The sequence below is a fragment of the Spodoptera frugiperda genome, chromosome 29, assembly GCF_023101765.2.
Source record: "Spodoptera frugiperda isolate SF20-4 chromosome 29, AGI-APGP_CSIRO_Sfru_2.0, whole genome shotgun sequence".
Lineage (NCBI taxonomy): Eukaryota > Metazoa > Arthropoda > Insecta > Lepidoptera > Noctuidae > Spodoptera > Spodoptera frugiperda.
The window spans coordinates 8,115,648-8,136,319 of record NC_064240.1 but is presented as its reverse complement, the minus strand read 5'-3'; the positions used below and the strand labels follow the sequence as shown (position 1 = coordinate 8,136,319).

The 20,672-nt window shown below is 35.3% G+C and overlaps 2 protein-coding genes across 5 annotated transcripts in view; one reads left to right on the top strand and one right to left on the bottom strand.

The window, feature by feature from the left end:
• Positions 1–15,001, top strand: part of LOC118268389 (acetylcholine receptor subunit alpha-like) — a 35,731-nt gene extending 20,730 nt beyond the window's left edge. For 2 of the 4 annotated variants that reach the window (XM_035582861.2, XM_035582860.2), the window contains exons 4-10: positions 997–1,112; positions 3,823–3,991; positions 7,706–7,842; positions 10,388–10,534; positions 13,423–13,620; positions 14,048–14,300; positions 14,807–15,001. In XM_035582861.2, coding sequence (XP_035438754.1) covers positions 997–1,112; positions 3,823–3,991; positions 7,706–7,842; positions 10,388–10,534; positions 13,423–13,620; positions 14,048–14,300; positions 14,807–15,001 — 1,215 coding nt within the window. Of the gene's footprint in view, positions 1–996; positions 1,113–3,822; positions 3,992–7,705; positions 7,843–10,387; positions 10,535–13,407; positions 13,621–14,047; positions 14,301–14,806 lie in introns of all 4 variants that reach the window. The other 2 variants (XM_035582858.2, XM_035582857.2) reach the window with 1 other exon arrangement.
• LOC118268388 (proteoglycan 4-like) lies at positions 14,364–20,626 on the bottom strand. Its single transcript, XM_035582856.2, has 2 exons — positions 20,434–20,626; positions 14,364–20,345 (listed from the first exon to the last, which is right to left on the bottom strand). Exons 1-2 carry the CDS (start codon positions 20,473–20,475, stop codon positions 17,523–17,525), a joined length of 2,865 nt encoding a protein of 954 aa, XP_035438749.2. The 5' UTR covers positions 20,476–20,626; the 3' UTR covers positions 14,364–17,522.
• Positions 20,627–20,672: the final 46 nt, after the last annotated feature.

The following is a 20,672-nucleotide window of genomic DNA, read 5'->3' as shown; positions in this document are numbered from 1 at the left end:
CACTGTGTGGTTTGCTTTCGAGGGTAATGCGAACATCAGTTTGGAATATGATCTTTATACAGAGACTCCGAGATACTGAAGTACACAGTTAATATGTCTGCGTTGCCTACATTTTAAGGGATTTTTATCTAGATCCAACACATTGTGTGACAGGGTGCATGTATCAAATAAGTAATTATACTGACTAAATAGGCTGTGAACTAAAATTAAATAAATAGATATAACAACTAACTAATCACTCTCCTTCAATGGAGTAAAAAATAACGTAATATCAGATTGAAAAATTGGCAAAATTCATCAAAAAAATTAAAAATTAACATTAAATTTAAAAAAAATCTTATTATTTTTTACTCCATATGAAATACTAATGAGTAGAACTAACCTGCATCATTCTAAACGCATATCATAAGATTAATACCAGTAATAGTAAATGTGTTAAAGTTCCTTATATATGTGTCTTTTAAAGTTATCGATGTGTATTTAACTAGAGTAATTTAATATTAAGTTATGATATAATATAAGTATCTAACAATTTCATGATATAAGTATTCTGGCACCGGAGTTTCTCTAGGAAATTAATGGAGTAAGTATTAATGGACTTCTACAGAAACGAGGACACCAAAATGTTTAAAAAGATAAGTAACCATACATTACATCTGACAAAAACAGATACGAACAAAGCAATCAGAGAGAGTATTTATTTACTTGAAATAGGATTCCATTCTTTGCTTCTTTGAGGTTGTCTCAAACATTACGGTTGCTTTAAATCAAATAAGCTCATGTGGGTTTCCTTATCTTAGCGATAGCGCGACGTTCATAGTCGCAATCAAGACACGTATCCCGTGCATTCCCCACATTTGAAATTCTAATCAATTTTGTTCATTCAAGACGTAGCTTAAGATGAATAAATTCATAATTCAACTCCGGTGCCTTGTGTACACGACGTACAGAGATGTGAGAACATGTAAATAGTTTTTTGAGTTGGTATGTACGCAGGTGGATCTGAGGCACATGGACGAGCAGGCCGGCAGCAACGTGGTGTCGGTCGGGGTCGACCTGTCCGAGTTCTACATGTCTGTCGAGTGGGATATACTCGAGGTGCCAGCTGTCAGGTACATAATCCTATACATCTATTTATACACCGGCCACGGGAAATGTTCCGCGAATTTCATAAACGGAAACGGAATTCATTTGTGGTGTTAATTTGATTCGCTTGCTGTCTAATATTTCAAAGGGTGATTCGAAAATGTTGTTTATACAAGACTTGTGGATTTATTACTTTGGTATGAGCGCCCATCCCATCCTTTAGGAATGTGGAACATTGTAATTGGCTTTCCTTTGAAACATTTTCATGATGTTGTGCCTTAATACATTGACGAACATTTCTAAAATATTGGTTCTTTACACTTTATTATTTTTTATTTCCCACTAAACTCACATAGTAAAACGAAATATCAGTACAAACTTGCTGGTAGAAGATAGAAGATATTTCCTATGTTATTCGCAGTTGATGTTACCGTGAAATAATAACCAGTACACAGACATGACGGATGAGTTCAGCGATGTTCCTGAGAGAGCATAACGTAGTTGAAATTATTCAAGTAAATGTCGGTATTTACTTGAATATTTAAGGAACGGCGGCATAAAGATACTCGTGTTCGTGCCTGGAAATATAAAAGTTTATCGTACGACCGTTTAGTTTCACTTATTGTAAGCGGGACGGTGACGGCTGAACTAAATGACCGCTATCAGTACTTATGTTATTACGACAGATGGCCATTTATATTCACTTTGGGCCGTGGACATTCCTTAGTCTCAACATTTAATTGTAACGTGTAAGTAACAGCAACAATCCCGAGGTTTCTTTTAATTAAAACGATCATTCTTGTGTATTATGTTTCGCACTTGAACAGTAATTAAAAAAAGGCCAAATAAAAGCTCGGAACAGCAGTGAATATGTCCCTTAGGCGGTAAACAAAAGTTAATTGGAGCTCGATGTACTGCGGTCGTTTGTCCTCAGCCCTCCTTGCCGGCTACGGGCCGTTATCCGGCTCTCGAACACACGAGTGTCATTATTAACCCGACGTCACTTACCTCGCCATCGCTTTTACGACGTGTATCCGCTTTGCCGCGTTAGGCAGCACTAGCTATTAACTCCGTACACATACCGATTTAAACCTCTCCAAGATGCGTACCTATACCTAACAGCTGAGTAAGATGTTCTGATAAGTCACGTTGTCGGACGTTTGGAGCACCTCAGTATCCCCCAAATAATCTAATCATCTTGTATAAAAACGCTGACTATAAGACGCTTTACCACGATCTATCTTAGTAGACGACATTTTTAAATTCTAAGAGGATTATAAAAAGGAAAGAGGTGTTCAGAATACTTAAAAGACAAGCAATAAAAAGGAACAACCCCTTCTGAATAAATAAAATACAAAAATAGCTCAGCTTTATAAATGTGTCATTTGAGTACCTCGTCAAAATAAAACAGAATTTCAGGTTTACATACACGGGTGGCGTACTGTGAAAATGTTGGTGTGACAAAGGCCCTGACTGGGACGCAGTAAAATCTAGTTACCGAGCCTCCGGTAATGTCCTTTATACATATTCTGTAGTAGTAACGTCGCCGGCGGGTGACTCTTACTTCGTTTGAATACGGTTCCTACTCCCACGTTAACAAAGCCATTGCAACGGTAAAATTGTGGAGTACTTTTACAATCTGTGACGTTTTCTAAAGACGTAGACGCAAGAACGCTTAAATTAATGGGAGCCCACAAGCTTTAATATATTTTATATAATAGCATCCACGTAATAAGTCCGTCGGGAATTTTCTTGAGAGTAAAGAATTTTATTCAAAAGAAAAGTAATATGATCAACTATTTAAAAAAGACTTTTTTATTGGATATCTTACGTTAACTACAGAGTGATACGTTGTTACCTAAAAAGTGCTCATATTTTAGTTTAGTTTTTGCATTTAACAGCCAGCAATGACATGAAATTTAATTTAAATATTTCAACATTGAGATTTGAATTTGGGCTAATTTATGTACTTATGTACAATTCGTTTTACAAATAATCCATTTGTCGATAATAAAATCTATGTTTGTGGAAGTAAGAAAATACAAGAGTACAGCTGCCGTTTTCCTCCTAAAATGTTTGGCCAATAATAAAACGCTCATATTTTACCACTGTGAAATATTATATCATAACTTTTGCATATGGAATGTAACCCTTCGTTTGATTGACGGATAGCTAGACGGTCGGGACAAACTGCGCTTTTCCATATAAAATGATTTCCCTTGAAACGATATAAATGCCATTTTCATATTCCTTCAAAGCTTTTACGAGCTACTCTACAAAATTACCCGAATACACGTATCTTATATGTGCGTCTCGTAAAATATTGTTTTACAAAATAGACCACTTTGACATATACTTGTTCTTATTATATTCTATAGCTTATTAGTATTATGATTTATACGTACAACTGTCTAACTATTCTAATGTTTTCACAAGTCTTACAATTCTACGGCTTCGGGCTTAACTACTTAGAAGTTTCTATTGCTCTCTTATAAATGACATTTAAATATTAATATCGCTTGTAAAACTTCAGATGTAAGAGAAAGACGAAAGTGTCGTTATTGATATTTGACTTTTGCTAACTTTTGTTTAAAGAGCGTCTGTTGCAGATTCAATAACTGTATTCTGTCCGGTAATTTGATTTAGGAATTTTGCCCGACTCAAATTGAGTTAACGAAAATATCCCGCCTTTGGATGGCATCGCACAATGTTTATTTGTTTTTTTATTTTGTGCAGGAATGAGAAGTTCTACACTTGCTGCGACGAACCTTATTTGGACATCACATTCAACATCACGATGCGAAGAAAAACGCTGTTTTATACAGTGAATATTATAATCCCTTGTATGGGGATCTCCTTCCTTACCGTCCTCACATTTTACCTGCCTTCAGACAGTGGAGAGAAGGTAATTATAATAGTATTAATTATTTTATTTCTTATCTTATGTTTATTGTGTTTTTAAATTAGGTTTTTTATACATAAACTAGCTTTTACCAGCGGCTTCGCCCTCCTTCCCGTATGATAAAAAACAGCCTATGTTTTATTACAGACCATAATCTACCCTTCTTCTAAATTCCATCCCGATCCCTTCAGCCAACAAATATTATCCAATTTATCCAACTAATATTATATTTTGATATTTACATTTAATATTAAGATTAAGATAGTGGTGGTTACGTGAGGAAAACGAAACGTTCCCAAAGTTTAATATTATATCAGTCGCTCGTTTATTTACATTGCGTCTAAAGCTTGACAAAGTCCTCCTTGGTGTGTTGGGTACCTCTTATGATTTATATATAGCACGTATATAGATTATGTAACACAAAGAAATACGTATCTCCCTTGGACCGGCTGGTAGGCTTTTAGCACTAATCCTAGTGTTTTCGTCCGCGAGAAATTACAAAAAGAATAGGCTAAATGATAAAATCTATAATATCTTAATATTAAACATATAACAACTTCTTTGGTCAATCTTAATTTGTTATTCCTACATAAATATTAATGTAAGACAAAATAGAAATACTTTAATGAGAAAGATCTAAGAGAAATAATCTGAGGAGAGTCCAGAATTCGGAATTGGTTCAAAATTTCATGGAATCGAACAACTTAAAGTCAGTATTTGCGGATAAACTTTGTCTTTAGCAAAGTTTGAATTATTATTTACCTGGAACTATTACTTGCTCGTTGATCCAGCTGTTGAAGAGCGGCTACTTCATGAAATGTTATGAAAGAGGTTCGCTGTCCAATATCGTATTTTACTAAATTATTGAATTTTGAGATATTTTCAATGTAATTATTAAACCTGCTATTATTTGGGAAATAAATGTGTAGTAAATATACTCGTATGTATTAATCAATGTAATATTATACAAAACTCTGTATATACACATCATATCACAATGTTTTAAAGCAGGTGCGTTGTATTCAAGAAATCAGAAGGATATTATGACAGAATTTATTTTTCATAGTATTTAGAAACACATTCATGAATCCTCTTTACATACATATTTATGACGATGTTCCTACCTCGTAATAATTTAAAAACCCGCTGAAAAAGCACGGCAACATAATGAAAGCACCTCATGTTTTTTATTACATTACTTTTACTCACGTGAATAAAATTTTCTGCGCTGTTATTGGAGTGAACATCTAAAAACAAATTAACAAAAATTCCTCGCGTTTTGTCGGCAAAGTTCGGGCGGTCCGTAAACTTTCACTGTGAATATTGTTACAACCGTTGAGGTTCAAATTGCTCAAATACGATTACTCAACGTGTTCTTTTATGAGTCTCTTGTGATTACCCACCCCAACGTAATAAAAATGTATTTCATTTGTATATGAAACTCTCGAATCGCGCTCAGCTATGATTTACACGACCCATCCCCCCGCGAGTCTCGCGGGTAACGGCCCGGCGATCCTATCGAGGGGATTTAAACTAATGACATTATATTGTTATCTCTAAATGTGTTTAGAAGATTCAGCAATATTGTACAGTCACGTACTAACGTATACATAATGATCCCATTACTTATCGACTGAAATATTGCCGAATAAATTAAGAGAATACTGAAAATCGATTTCATTTTGCTTAGTTTGTTTTGTTACAGTTATGTAGTTGATTAAATGTATAAACGAGATAAATTGTGAAACCCGGAATATCTTTCAACATAATGTATGTCCTTTTTTCCGTTAATAAATGTCACTAGCGAAGTAAAAATTCACATTAATTATTATTATTAGTAGGTAAACTTTAGAAATAGTTGATAGTTGTAGCTAAATGCTACGACGATGTAGCAGAGTGCTACGACTTCGTTTCTAAGCCTACGCCGTAGCAGGTCGCTGCACACTGAGTTCGTAGATGTATTTCACAATATAAAATAATTATGTATCACTGTTTAATATTGGAAATACTCTATTTACTAAAATAATAATATAAGTATTTGTAAAACAATTAACATTATGCTGTCCTTGTGTTGTTGATTCAAGAATTTAATAACAATAATTTAATTCCATTTTGGTTCCGTAATTAATCGTTTTGGAATTTAATATTTAATTTGATTTAATAAAATGAAGCTGTAACTCGTAATTGACATATTTGCTGCATATTAAAATCAGATGTTGAAATGCACGAGATATTAAATTCCATTATTTTACATTAAGAGGTAAGCGGAACAATATCGATCGGACGGATGACTTGCTTATTTATTTCGATTTTATTGATGTTATGATTTCATTATCATACTTTATTTACTGTCATTTATGTATGGAAAAAAAACAGTTTGTCTTGATACAAAATAATAACAAACTCATATTCAATACGTGGCTTCTGGTATTCCCCGAAGGATGTCCTTTGGGCAATAACAAACGTGAGGTGCATGGTACAGCCTTCATATGATGGAGAAAAAACCTTATACTGAGCACTGGATACATTTTCATACAATTCTGGATTTATAAATCAGTACCTTATGTTGTGATTGACCACTAAAATATTTGGCTCAAGACGTTGCCACATTCTTTTTTTGACATTCTTTAATAATTAAAAAAAAGTTTATGTAAGTTATTTTTTCAATCCAATTAATAAAGGCAATTATACTAAATTTTAGGTTGAATCCAACAAGGAAATCGAATTGATCTTTTGCTCCATAAAGCACATAAGATATGAATTGTAAATTATATCTAATGGAGTGTAGATATGTGCTCGTTGCGTACGAAGATCAAAGCAACACATAATATATTCAAATAATATACATTTATGTACTTACATTTTATGATAATTATATTATTTCAGCATATTACATAATATCTTCGAAATTTCTTTTGAGTTCAATGGATGTAACATATACGTAACGTCCATATCACCTCAGGTTCGATACTCTAAATTATTGGTTTCAGAATTCTCAATAATAAGTAGCATAGAGTTTGAATCAATCCATATAAAAAGATAATGTATAATGAATAATGCTTACGGATTCTACCTATAGGGACAGTAGACATCACCTTTATCCAGACTTGATGCAAACGTATGTACTATTTCAGTATAATTTTTCCGTACAGCAAATAGGTAACGTCACATACCTAACAATAAATATTAATACTAACTCCATACACACGATCCTATAATTGAACATCGCAATAGTAAACCAAATTAACTTCAACTCAACAATCATGTTTATTAGTTCAGCAAAATGGAATACTGGTACAGTTAATTATGTAAGATAACAAGGTATTTCATTCTGGTAGCGAGTAACTGATATTCGCTGAGAAATGGTGATAATGATACCTATAATAAATACGTTTGTAGTCGTGTGTTCTCATGTAAACAGAAGATATGTTACGCAATGTTGCGGCCTAACTTTACATACAAACATTATTGTTTTAGTGAGCAAATAGTATCTGTTATAGATTCATAAGGCGTTAAGATTTGCGTTAAATTGAGTTGATCATAACTTTTCGTAACCTCTATTTAAAAGGAGCCCGATTCATGAGAGATTCATTCATTTCTTTAACTTAAACACTTTGTATATGGTTGTTTTTATATAACATAACAAAAACATTAAAGAATAACTAGGCTTAAGGAATTCGATCCAAAAGGTAACTAATATTATTCTCTTGTTAACAGGTAACGCTGTCGATATCAATATTGATTAGTCTCCACGTGTTTTTCCTGCTGGTCGTCGAGATCATACCTCCTACGTCACTGGTCGTACCACTATTGGGAAAGTACCTTATATTCGCCATGATTCTCGTTTCAATAAGGTAAGAACTAAAAATATTAAGTAACATTAACTGTAGACTTAAAAATTCGCAATATATAATTAATTAAATATTTCTCTACAAAGGAACGCTCCCTCCAGCAGAAACCACTGACAAATAAACATAATAGAGGTTTTAATTCAAATATGTAAATGTCACACTAAGCACTTTCTATAAGAAAGAAATCTTACATTAGGTACTAAGCTTGTATGAAGAGAATTTTGTATAAAAAGTACATGTTCAGTCCGACGACGAACAAGTGAATCGTTAGAGACCACAAAATGGCAAAACCAAGTTGAAGGGTGTTCCCGAAAACAGAACCCTGAGGGACGTCTTTACTTACTTTACCTGAGAGACCTTAATCTGTAGTTTTTGTAACGACCAGTCGGGGACTCTATTAGGGTGGTACTTGTACTCAACCGACGCGACGGCCATTAAAAAAATGTTTTCTGCCATCTTATAGAGCAAAAACCCTATATATTCGTTCGACATAAGAGGAATTTACTGCACACGTCTCCCCCACTACGCTGACTACGAGAATAGTTACCTCCTTTATAATGTCTATTATTTGACGATGTGCTGGTTTTATGTGCTCCGAAGGCTAAATTAATATTTTACGACGACATTCCTTGTAAACAGCAATGGCGTCGTTATCTTGACGTGTTTGAACTATCGCTTTTAGGCGCTTAATTACAATTCATAAGCATATTTAAGATGTTTGAGATTGTTTGTAAAGGAATGAAATGTTAAATTTCAGTAAAGCCGACAGAGGCACTGCGTAAAAGTAAAGAACATAAAAAATAAAATAAGTGTTTAAGTTCGACGTGACGGAAATTTAGTTTAGTTTCAGCCATAAACACACGTTTATGACTTTAATCTGAATTATCATCTTTCGGAGTTGAACTTAAACATATCTGAAATGTGCACTTTGACAGTTAAGTCGCAAGGTTACGACCCAAAGCGATCGTTTCAAAAGTTGTAGAGCTTTAAAGATGGAACGAAGTAGTAAACTAGTATTGAGCGAGACGAGATACATATCTCGTGATTAAAAATAAATAAACAAGAGAGTTGCCATCGTTCCTGTTTATATGGCGAATGATATAATTTCACAAATTGAGAGAGAGGGGCGTCTGATTTAATTCCCGGCGCCCCTTTGATCCTTGTCGCATAGGACGGCACAACTAATATAGGCACGTATAGCCTTGTGTTTCAGCTTATTACACGTTAACAGTAATCCCTGCTTACGAGTATTGCTCTTTACTTTGTTTTCGTAACAATACAAGGGACTGTTTAGCAAACATTTTCTTTACTTGTGTGTGTTTATCATCAAATTATATTAAGAAATTGAGCCCTGAAAATTATCTTATAAGATTTACCTTTCAGTAAAACAACAATAGAAAATGAGTTTGAAATGTTGAGTATTAATGAGTGTATAAAGTAAACAACATTTTTCAAAAAGAAGCTAAATGTAGAGTTTGTTAAGCAGTAATAACAAATAAGATTTACAAATTATGTTAAAAATCAAATCGAAAGCTAAAGCGAAGCTTCAGCGAAAATCAAATCAAACCGCTATGATAATAATAGGTTTTAGACAAAAGTAATTTATTTAAATATGGCTCGGTTGGGGCGTGCTAGCTACCACATTTCCATATAAATTAAAAGCTGGTTTCTAAACAAGATATTTGATTGCGTGCTCTAGCAAGCTTCAAGAACATTTAATTTTTAACACCACAACCTCCGACTTTGAGTTAGGATAATTGGGGACCTTTGCACTGGTGCCGCTACAAACTTGTTGAAAGTCTAGGCTAGCTTGGATCCATGTTTGCAAATGTAAAATCCAACTTAACTAGTTATGTAACTACGGATTATGAAATGAGATTGTATGCGACGCGGCAAAGCAATTAAAAGTTTTACTGTGATATATATATGTAAATTGATACCGCCCCGCCCGACTGTCACAGGATATCGTTATATTTACTGTATTGAGTAATAATTACAATCCGCTCTTATTACAACGGATATAATACACTCCAAATAAAACATGTAGCATCCACGTTCCGAGCGAGCATCTCCCAATAGTATCATACGTGGTTTACACACTATTAGCAAGTTAACTATTCATAAATAAGCCGGCAACGAGGCCACACCACGAACTACCTGATTCAGTGGGGAACTAACAAATTACCCGCTATTATTTGTAGCACTATTGTGTAAACCTATGAATAAAACTATTACCATTAATGTTTTAGTTGTATTTGTGCAAGGATTGCTATTGATCCTTTGAACACACGAACAAGCAACTCCTTTAGTTTGTGTAGGCGGTGATTCTATTGTTGTGGGAGTTCTATCTGCGTAAAATGTATTGATATGCAAACGAGTCTGATACATAAATCAAGGATATTACAATGAATAATTATACTCTGCGATAAAAGAAAATTATAGCGCCAATCCACACAGTTACGGTCAAATTGTTATCGCTTTTACTAGCCAATAGAAGCTATTAATTGTAACCGTGTCCTTGGGTAATAAAACCTTTTATTGCTTTTAGTATATGTGTGACGGTAGTGGTCCTAAACGTCCACTTCCGTTCGCCGCAGACACACCGGATGGCGCCTTGGGTGAAACGAGTTTTCATACACATTCTACCACGACTGCTGTTTATGAAACGACCGCAGTACAAGTTTGACACAACAAGGTGAGTGCGAGCTCTTGCTGTATCTTACACTTTATATCGCAATCTTTGCAATTAAAATCAAATTAAGTTGGAGCTGAGCCGTTCTAATCAGCATCTCCGGCGAACATTCCTGAGTCCGGTCGCTCGGCCGAGAGAACTCGTAAATCCGACCGCGGATCAGTAACAACTCTAAATTAATTATAAGTTTTAAATACTCGCCGGCCGCGGCGGCAGGAGTCAGGGCGTTTATTTCTCGCTTTCACCCAACTTTACTACCTACGAAGGTTAAAGATAAAAAAATGACGGAACAAATTGAGAAGATTGCGCATCGCAGTTTTTAAAAGCATGATAGAGGCGACAAATTTGCTTGCCGCGCGCCTTTTTTTATGACTTCACATCGTGGCGAGGTTTTTCTGCGATATTTCGAGGTAATGTTTTAATTTTACAGAGAGGCATGACACGTTTTTATGAAAATTGTTTGCATTGATGTGCAAAATCCACGCACACGAGCAACATTTTTGCATATCTATGTAGGTATGTGGGTATGTAAATAGGTTTAGCATTAACCGTTGATGGTAACTGAACTATTGATCGACAGCGCACAGCTATTATTAACCACAACAGTTTACCACTCGTAGCCAGTCGCTGGTTATACCAGAATGCCTGAATAGCTGTTATTTGGTATCTATGTCTGTCAGTTAACTGGCTCGCGAATAATTCGTGCGGATAGCTAGTCGGTATCGTAATTCACTTACGAATGGATGTCTGTTAACTAGACTAGAGATATAATGGGCGCCTCGGTGTGGTTGCCGACTTACCGAACATTACGTAAATGGATCTCTGACTCTCCCACAGATCGCATGCTAAAGATCTTTTGGGAATGTTGGAAGCCTCCTTAATCTATCAACGATTGAAGCTCGGTAGCAACGTTTTGAGAAAATTGATTCTATTGTGCCTATTTTATTTCAGTTTATATCATTTGTGAAGCAATGTGTATATGTAAGTGATATATTTGGTGATAACAAAGTGAGAACGCAACATCTAATACACTCATCGTAAATTGGTGATCAGAAGTTTCCTAAATAAATACGTTTGTATTTTCATATTTCCTGAAGTAAAGCATTAATACGTGTTTACATTGGAACTGGGTCACATACAGATTGTTTAGGACGTATTGACCGGCCCCGGCTAACCAAAGTTCATCACTTGCAAAATAAACAAAAACGTGTTCGATTCATTCCTATTGTTTATTTTTATTCGCGCATGACAATAAAAGGGAACAAAGGCTCGATTTTACACGAGTGCACTTGAGAACTTTTTTCATTTTTATTGTTTACAATGTACGGTAAACACCATGGTTCAATTTCAATTGTTGCTATACTCTCTGCGTAGTCACGGGCTACGAATGCTACGGCTACGGCGTAGCACAAACAGTGCAATGAAAATAATGTATAGTTAGCCATTACTATTAAAATCTTTGTTTATTGTTATAAATAAAATAGAGACAAACGAAATAGAAGACTTAATTGGAGAACATATTCTTCTCATAACTGAGTTACTAACCTACTATCGTAAACAAAGGTTGAGCTGCGCACAGGCCACTTAAGATTAACCTCATTAAACCGAAATTTAAAACTAGATTCTTTTATAAGCATCTATTCTTAGCACTATTTACCGAGTTTTATATGAAATGCTTTTAAAATATATAGACCAAGTATACACATTAAAACTCCTTTAAACTCTATCGTTTTACAACAACTACCGTGTTGATATCCATTGGTAGCCCGTAATCCGATTATAGCACAGTATATTAATGAGGTTACAAGTACAGAGAGGATTTTGTGCTGCAGCGTTCAGCCGTGAAACCTTTTCAGATAACTAGACTATGAAATTGCTCATAATTGGGTGTAGTGTGCCATAATATGTGATCAACATTCTAATGTCATGTGGCACATAGTGCACCTAGTATTAGTAGTATCGAATACAAGGCATAAGGTTCAATTTTCCAATTCAGTTTGATGTTCCTTCTTAGGCACAGACCTTTCACTACAGTACCTACTTTTCTTGGAAAAGCTAGCACGATATGGCAATATATTTTATTGGCTTTCCACCTACACCTTTACCCACGTAGAATTAGAAACTTCTATCGGACCCTGTAGAGCAGGGGTTCCCAACCTTTCTGGTCAAGGACCACTTTTATAATACTTGTTGTGTTAGAGACCAGTAGTATTTAAACATGAAACGTGAAAAAAAGAAAAATATAATAGATTTTCTCATTCACTCATAGTCTCACTCAATTGTGACTTTGGATTATTGAAATCAGTTGCTCATCTCAGTTGCCTCATTTGATATAAGTTTAATTCGAGCTTTAACCGTGATATTTATTGGACACAGATCATTTTTTATCTTCAGTGGACCACTAGTGGTCCACGACCACCAGTTGGGAACCACTGTTATAGAATATCGGGATAAAAAGCCAATGTTACTTCTTGAAAAGTAAGCTTTGTATTGTTGAAAGAATTTTCGAAATTGATCTAGGATTATTGATAACGATAGCAGGTACTCAGTTATGAGAAGAATATATTTACCAATATTGATATGTCTTTTATTTGTCTCTATTTTTAATAATGGTAAAGAATACATTATTGTTAAATTGCATTTGTGCTACGCCGTAGCTGTAGCAGTCGTAGCCCGTGACAACGCGCTACTGTAAAGGACGACTTTAACCATAGAGTATTTATCGTACATTGTAAACAACAAACAAATTTTGCAATGCTTCGTCAAATAAACCTTTAAGATCTGTTACTACTTTTATTACATAGCTTTTGTTATGAACGGTCGTTGTTTCTTCAACGGCTAATTCCTTCGGGGACTGATAGTCAATCAAATGATAGTATCGGGTACCACAGATCACGCTACACGGCGTGTGGTGTGGTGGTGCGGTGTGGGGGGGCGGCTCGGCCTCTCTACCCGTACCGACTCGCAGCGGCTGATGACGACTGCTGCGCGCCCGGCGCATGGCCGCCGCCTGCTGCACCGCCGCCCAGGCCTCTCACGAGAACACCAAGCAAAGAAGATCTTACACACACCACCTACCTGAATTCAGGGTGAGTATGTTGTTTACACTTCATAGATATGTAAGGGATGTTTCCTCCAATCAAATTCAATACACACCGCGGCTTAATAATCTGAAAGAAACAAATTTGGAAGCAACCAAATTTAATTATAGTGCGCTATCCTAAAGGATACTAAGTGCTATAAACAAAATAGTAGTGGACTGGGTGATTCTTCAAAAAAAGTCACAAAAAGTTAACGGCGTCATTATCCTCACCCAAAAGTTAACAATTCTGGCGATTGAAACACAAAATTTGGTTTCAATAAATTAAGCTGTGACACTGCTCTTAACCAATCAAATATAAATAAGGATGACAATAAGCTACCATGATGCTTAATAACGCGGGAGAATAATGATTTGTTAAATAAAAGTTAAAGTTTAATGAAAAAACACCCGACTAAATCCATGTTGTATTCTAGGATGGGTGATAGCAACAGGTTTGGTGGCAGCTGTCTAGTGCACGGCTCAAGTGACGGCGGTGCGGGTCCGGGTGCCGGGTTAGCAGGCGGCTTGGCTGGTGGGCTGGGCAACGCTGAAGACGAGACCCTAAGTCCCGTCCCCGACCCGCCACCCGGCTTCAGTCACTCCGCCTGCCCACCAGAAGTACACAAAACATGCTTCTGTGTTCGATTTATTGCAGAGCATACTAGAATGCTCGAGGACTCTACTAAGGTACGTCTTAAACAATACCACATTGCATATTTATCAATGACAAAGGTAATAAAAACATAGGTGCTTTGTATATAACAATGTATTATCACGTCTATAAAAGAACACTGAAGACGATATGAGTCATAAAAGAAAACTAACACAATTGATAAAAGTAATAGCCGTTTATGCCCTACATATACTTCATGTTGTTTACTTAACAGGCACTCAATATAAATGCCTTCGCCACAGCTATGCATCGCTTACAAAACGACTATGCATCGACGGCGTTACGGCTCTACGGTGCTATAATATTTAATTTTATTACAGACACGGTTATCGGTTATTCAGTCAAATGTTACTTGGTTACTTGCATGTTTTCCTAACTGCAACAGTAGACTGTAAAGTATATAAAGAAAGCGATAACCACCTAATAACCAATTTACATACAATTTATAACATTTTTATTTACTATCTGCGGAAAGCTTCCAAATAAACTAAAAGATTAAAAATTCATGTAACATTAACAGGTTAAAGAAGATTGGAAATACGTAGCGATGGTGCTGGACCGTTTATTCTTGTGGATCTTCACGCTGGCTGTGCTAGTGGGCACCGCTGGTATCATCCTGCAAGCGCCCACGTTGTACGACGACCGAGTGCCCATAGACAAGCACTTCAACCAATACGCGACCTCGTCGCTTGTGCGGTGTCCACCACCCTCGTAACTTGATAATATTGGCTACATTTATGTTTACACAAGTATGACGCTAAAGTAACAACTTTTATTTACAGAAAAATACTGCTGCTACAATATTTACGACTGAACATGTTTCTATCTGCAATGTTAGAAAACTGAGACTGGAATACCTACATTAATCTTTATTAAAACTTTGGTATCATACTTGTGTAGCCATGTCTATTTGTATGGTTATTCAATAATTATACAAACAACGGTGTCTTCAAAGGTGCAGTGATTTGTTTGAGAAAATCTGTTTAGGGTGTAATCTAAAAAAACTTAATCCTTGTACTGGCCTTATGACCCAAGGGCTACTTATTTGAACGTTTGTAACGATTTTCATAAACAAGTTGCAGTAACACCGTGTGACATTATTCTTATTGCGTCGCCGTTGTATTTCAAGACCCAACGCACACCCGTCCCACCCGGAACGTGTTCTATTCCACGACACGTAAATATATCTATCTAATAAAGTTTACGTAATGATAATCATAAGAACTTTCATATCTTTTCATATTATCTATTCTTGCACTCATTGTTAGTATAAACATCGTTTCACACTCATTCTGAGCTCCCACGCAAGAGTTTGAGCATTGTTTTGCTCATACAACGTCTTATGTGACAATAAATTGTAGCAATTGTTTCCTGTAGTTATCTTATTGCAGCGCAGTATCAAAATCCAAAGCGATTCACGAAATCATCTAAAGATACACTAGTCTCTATGAATAGACATAAGATAATGAACGAAACACCACCATGTTAAATGTATCTGTGTTCAAAAACGTCATTTAGTAAATTAGCATACATAATATAGTAGCTAGCACCTTTAACTAAGCTCATCCAAAGCGATAGACCAACAAGTCTGCTTATAACACCTCGCTTATTCATATAGGAATTTAATAACTGATTTTCATACAAATTGTCAACATTAGTGCTAATGTAGACATCGAAATCGAATGTAATTTTAAGGAATTCATAGGCACTAGACGTAGTGTAAGTCTGTCTTAAAATCATGCTGAAACTATCGACTAGAGATTCTTCCGACTCTTCTATTTCTAAGAACATTACTATAATTTGTCGTAGAATAGAACATGTACTTTAAAATAAGAATATCGATTTTATTATTTATAAGAAAAAATAGTATTTGAAACCTATTAAATACAGTAACGTATTTATAAAACAATTTATTGTTGGCTTTGAAAGAACGAAATTCAGTTAATAGACTCGATGAATATCGTAAAGATTTACAAGACCAGAGTAATGGAAAATATCCTTATGATAATAAGTACAACATAATGATTTACTTTAAGAAGATAATTGCTCAATTTTAAAGTCCGTACCTTCTTTAGTTTTGCTACTGTTTATTGATACGCCGAGTGATTATGAACTGACACATACCTAATACGAACTAAGTAGGTACCTACTGATTACTTTATGTTATACTCCTACATTTGCTTAATCAAAATGATATCACTTAATTATGTTGGTATTTTATTTACATAATATTTCAAAATATTGTTTTATGTTACATATTATAATGTAGAATCACTGTAAATAAAATTAATGTAATTATATATGAGGCACGCGTTTGAGCAATGGCCGTGCCAAACTTTTGGACAGGAATTGAAATTATTTATTAATTGAAAATGAACAATACACAATAAATAAATTACCAAAATTAAAAAAGAGTGTACAAAAATAAATAACGAATATAAAACATTAAGAGTAAAAGCTTATTGTACTGAGATGAAACAAAAATCATGACAAACGTGATTATGTATGATAGTGGTCATAGTCATGTCATATTATAATTAAATATCGTAAATTGTAAATTCACTACATGTATAATAAAATGCGAGGCTATAGTCGAATATTAAAATGCTGCATAGTCCTAGACTAAGACACAAGACTATTAAAATATATTTAACATCAATTTAATTGTTCCAAGTAAACGTACCTAGTCAAGCGTTTTATCTGAGTCTTATCAACAATGATCATGTTTTATGGCGTTTAAATATTCGGCTATATGTACAATATTATTGTCAATAAACGAATAGAAAGTACTGGTGCATAGTATAGTACCCCATAAAAGTAATCTAACCTAATAAATAAGATATATACCTAATACACATTGACTGCTCGCAGTAGAGTAGCGCAGCTCAATTGTAGAAATATAAGTTTGTAAGTACTTATTTATATTGTTAATAAAATCGTTATATATAGTCTTTTCTTTTCTTTTCCATCGATAATTTATTACTAAATACATGTTGGTCATGATAGAGGCTTATAAGGACGCTATTAAAGTAACACTAAGTTATGTTATTGCGCGTTATGACGCGTACAACAGCTGCCGATGAGGTCATACCGGCAAATACAAGATCGGCTTCTTGGACTTGTAAACGAGCGCATTGGGGCTTCGAGCCTCATACACAATAGGTAATGAGTAAACCTTTACATGCAATTACGCATTCGATACATATTAAAAACTAAAAAAATAAATAATAAAAATTTCATTTACCAGACTTTATAGGAACGGCACCACTAAATAGACTAAATGTACCTTTTCTTTTACTATTGAGGATATTATTAATTATGCGCTCTGAGCGTTTTCTCCCTTTCATGAGTTGACGGGCTTCCTTTATAGCAAGCTGACGCACCTCTTTGCTTCTTTGGGATGGAAAGAAAGAATCGTAGTCAAACGATGCGTTTTTATTATCTACGAGTCCAGATCTGAGAGTTGGAATTTGTGTGGTCAATGTCGTGCCTGCCGCCTGCGTCGTTGCAACTATCGCAAGTTCTGGAGTATCGGTAGGTCGACTATTTACAACATCCATGCTACTTGTTGTATTTTCATTTATGGAACTCTTTAAAGATTGCTCAAAATCTTTACAACACGGTGTAGATCCCTTTTCAGTTGTATTTGTAATATCAGTGTCGTTCTGAGTTACATCTGTGGAATCGTTAACACTTGTTGTAGTTGGCATAGATTCTGCATCCTCGGGAATAGCACTGGATACGTCAGATGGAATGGTTTCACTAGTAGGTGTACTATCTGTTGTAGATACGTCAGGAGTCGCCGTCTCGGTCAGTTCTGTACCTTCATTAGCTGCTGTAGTTATTTCTTCAAGGGGAATATTTTCACTAGTAGTTGAACTATCTAACATTGATTGGTTAGGAGTTCTTGCATTATATGGTTCTGTAGTAACTATAGGATTGTCTTCATTAGCAACTGTTGTCAATTCTTCAAGAGGAATATTTTCATAAGTAGGTGAAGTTTCTATCATTGATTGGTTAGGAGTCGCTGATTCGTTTGGTTCTGTATTAACTGCAGGGTTTTCATCATTGTTAGCTGTAGTCAATTCTTCAACTACAATAGTTTCACCAACAGGTAAACTATCTGTCATTGGCAAGTTAATAGTCACTTTATCGTCCGGTTCTGTAGCAATTGTAGGATTATCTTCGTTAACCATTGTAGTTTCTTCTACAAGTGAAGTATATTCCCTGACAGGTAAACTATCTGTGATTGGTAAGTTCCTGGGGGCTGTAGGTTCTGTAGTAATTGTAGGATTGTCTTGATTACTTGGTGGAGTTAGTTCTTCAGGTTTCCTGGTTTCACTTACAGATGCGCTATCTGTGACTACTGTGTTAGGTGTCAGTGGATTGTACGGTTCTGTAGTAAATCCAGGCTTGTCTTCATTAGCAGGTGAACTACTTGTGATTGATATGTTTGGAGTCACTTTGTCATTCGGTTTTGTAGTAACTGTGATATTTTCTTTATTTTCTGGTGTAGTTAAAAAGTCAGCTTCAGTAACTGGTATACTATCTGTCGTCGGTATATCAGGAGTCACCGTGTCATTTGTTTTTACAGTAACTGTAGGCATCTCTTCATTACGCGCTGTAGTGAATTCCTCGGGTTGCATAGGTTTGTTTTCAAAAAGACCTTTATAATGAAAGACAGGTATAGAAGTTAAATGTTTATCGGTTAAATTATTTTCTGGGGGTTTCATAACAATTGATTCAATGTTTGCTGCTGTTATTGTCTCGTTTGAGGGTACGACCAAGGGCTGTACTTTTTCAGTGAATGTTGTACCCGAATTAATTGAACTAATTGTTTCCGTATTATTAGAATGGCCAATGTTGCTAAATTCTTGACTAGTTGAATTTAATGCAACGTTAGTTCTTTGTATTACGGTGACATTGTTAGTCATGTTATCTGAAGATTTATTTGCCACGGACTCCGACCTAAAGTATACATTATCCATCTTAACAGCTTCGTTAGTTTTATTTCCATTTATGACTGTTTGGTTCATGTTTGAGTTGGTTGTAGTTAAAGGCCCAGTTTCTGGATTTACTCGTTTTGTCAGTTCGACCACCTGAATAGTCTCATTAGAGGACTGGCTGCCATCGAGTGATTTGTAATTACTGTTGCCATCATTAACCTCAGCTTGAGTAATGTTATCACTGGATATTTCTCGTAAAATTATAGATCTGGCAGTGGGATCTTTGGGTATACCCATGTTTAATATCACAGGTTGAGTATGGTTACATTCGGGTTCTATTTTTGGACGATCAATAATTTTTTCATGTTCCTGTACTTCTTTCTTTAGTTCACCTATATTTCGAGACTCTTCTTCTTTCCATTCTTTAATTTCTTGTTTTAAAATAACAATGCTGTCGTCTTTAGATTTGTTTTGTAAATCTCCCACAATCTCATCGAGTTTAGCGTTTTCTGTTGCCTCTGTTGCTTCAATGGCGTCTATTTTGTCTAAAACCTTAGACATTACATGATGAATTTCTTTAGCTTCTGAAGCGTTTCTAGTATTCAGTTCTTTCTTTTCCAATACTTTAATTTCATGTAGAATTGTCTCAACAGACGAATCTGTATCATTATGTTTGACGTTTTTGAAATCTTTACCAACTTCTTCAGAAAGTTTCTTTATTTCTTTTTTTAATAAATCATTAACATCAGCTAGTTGTTCAGATTCTTTCACCAGTAATTTTTCAAGCTCTATAATTTTTTCATCAGGTTTGTAGTCATCAAGAACCTTTGACACTGTCTTGTTAATTTTGTCATCTATTTCCTTTTCAAGATGTTCTTCATTAACGCTTGTAGTATTTCCATCTGTTGAAGTCGAGTTCATACCATTGCCACATTTTTCATAATAACGTCTAGTTGCATCTTCGCTTAAAGAAAGCATTTGTTGTACAGCCAAAATCGTGCAATCAACCGTTTCTTTGACATCGGTTACTACGTCAGTTAATAGTTTTCCAAAACCATATTGAACTGTCTGCACCGCCCCGTGAAATAAATCGAAAAATGATGTTGATGACACCTGGAATTAATCACAGATTTTAGTATGTTTAACCACTTACTTGTACAATTATAAACGTGAGTCTGATGTTTTGCCACATAACACACACCTGTACGATCAGCACAGTTATTATAAGCACTGATATTTTCATGATGCACTGATTTTAGCACTTGGAGTATCTAACGTATCACCACCGCCCGTTTTCAGACACGCAGAAAGACTCGACGACTCGGAATGTTCGTCCTTTTAATTCTTCACACAATTAGTTTTACGTCTATTTGTTCAATCAAGACACGCGCTATTATGATGTTCATACACCTGGGCTAATATTTAACGTCACACGCACCA

Bases quoted from the DNA above. Each gene is read 5' to 3' on its own strand.
- LOC118268388 (XM_035582856.2), bottom strand. From the start codon at position 20,475: ATGAAAATATCAGTGCTTATAATAACTGTGCTGATCGTACAG. The intron at 20,346-20,433 runs GTGTGTGTTATG...GATTAATTCCAG, and splicing joins TAACTGTGCTGATCGTACAG to GTGTCATCAACATCATTTTT.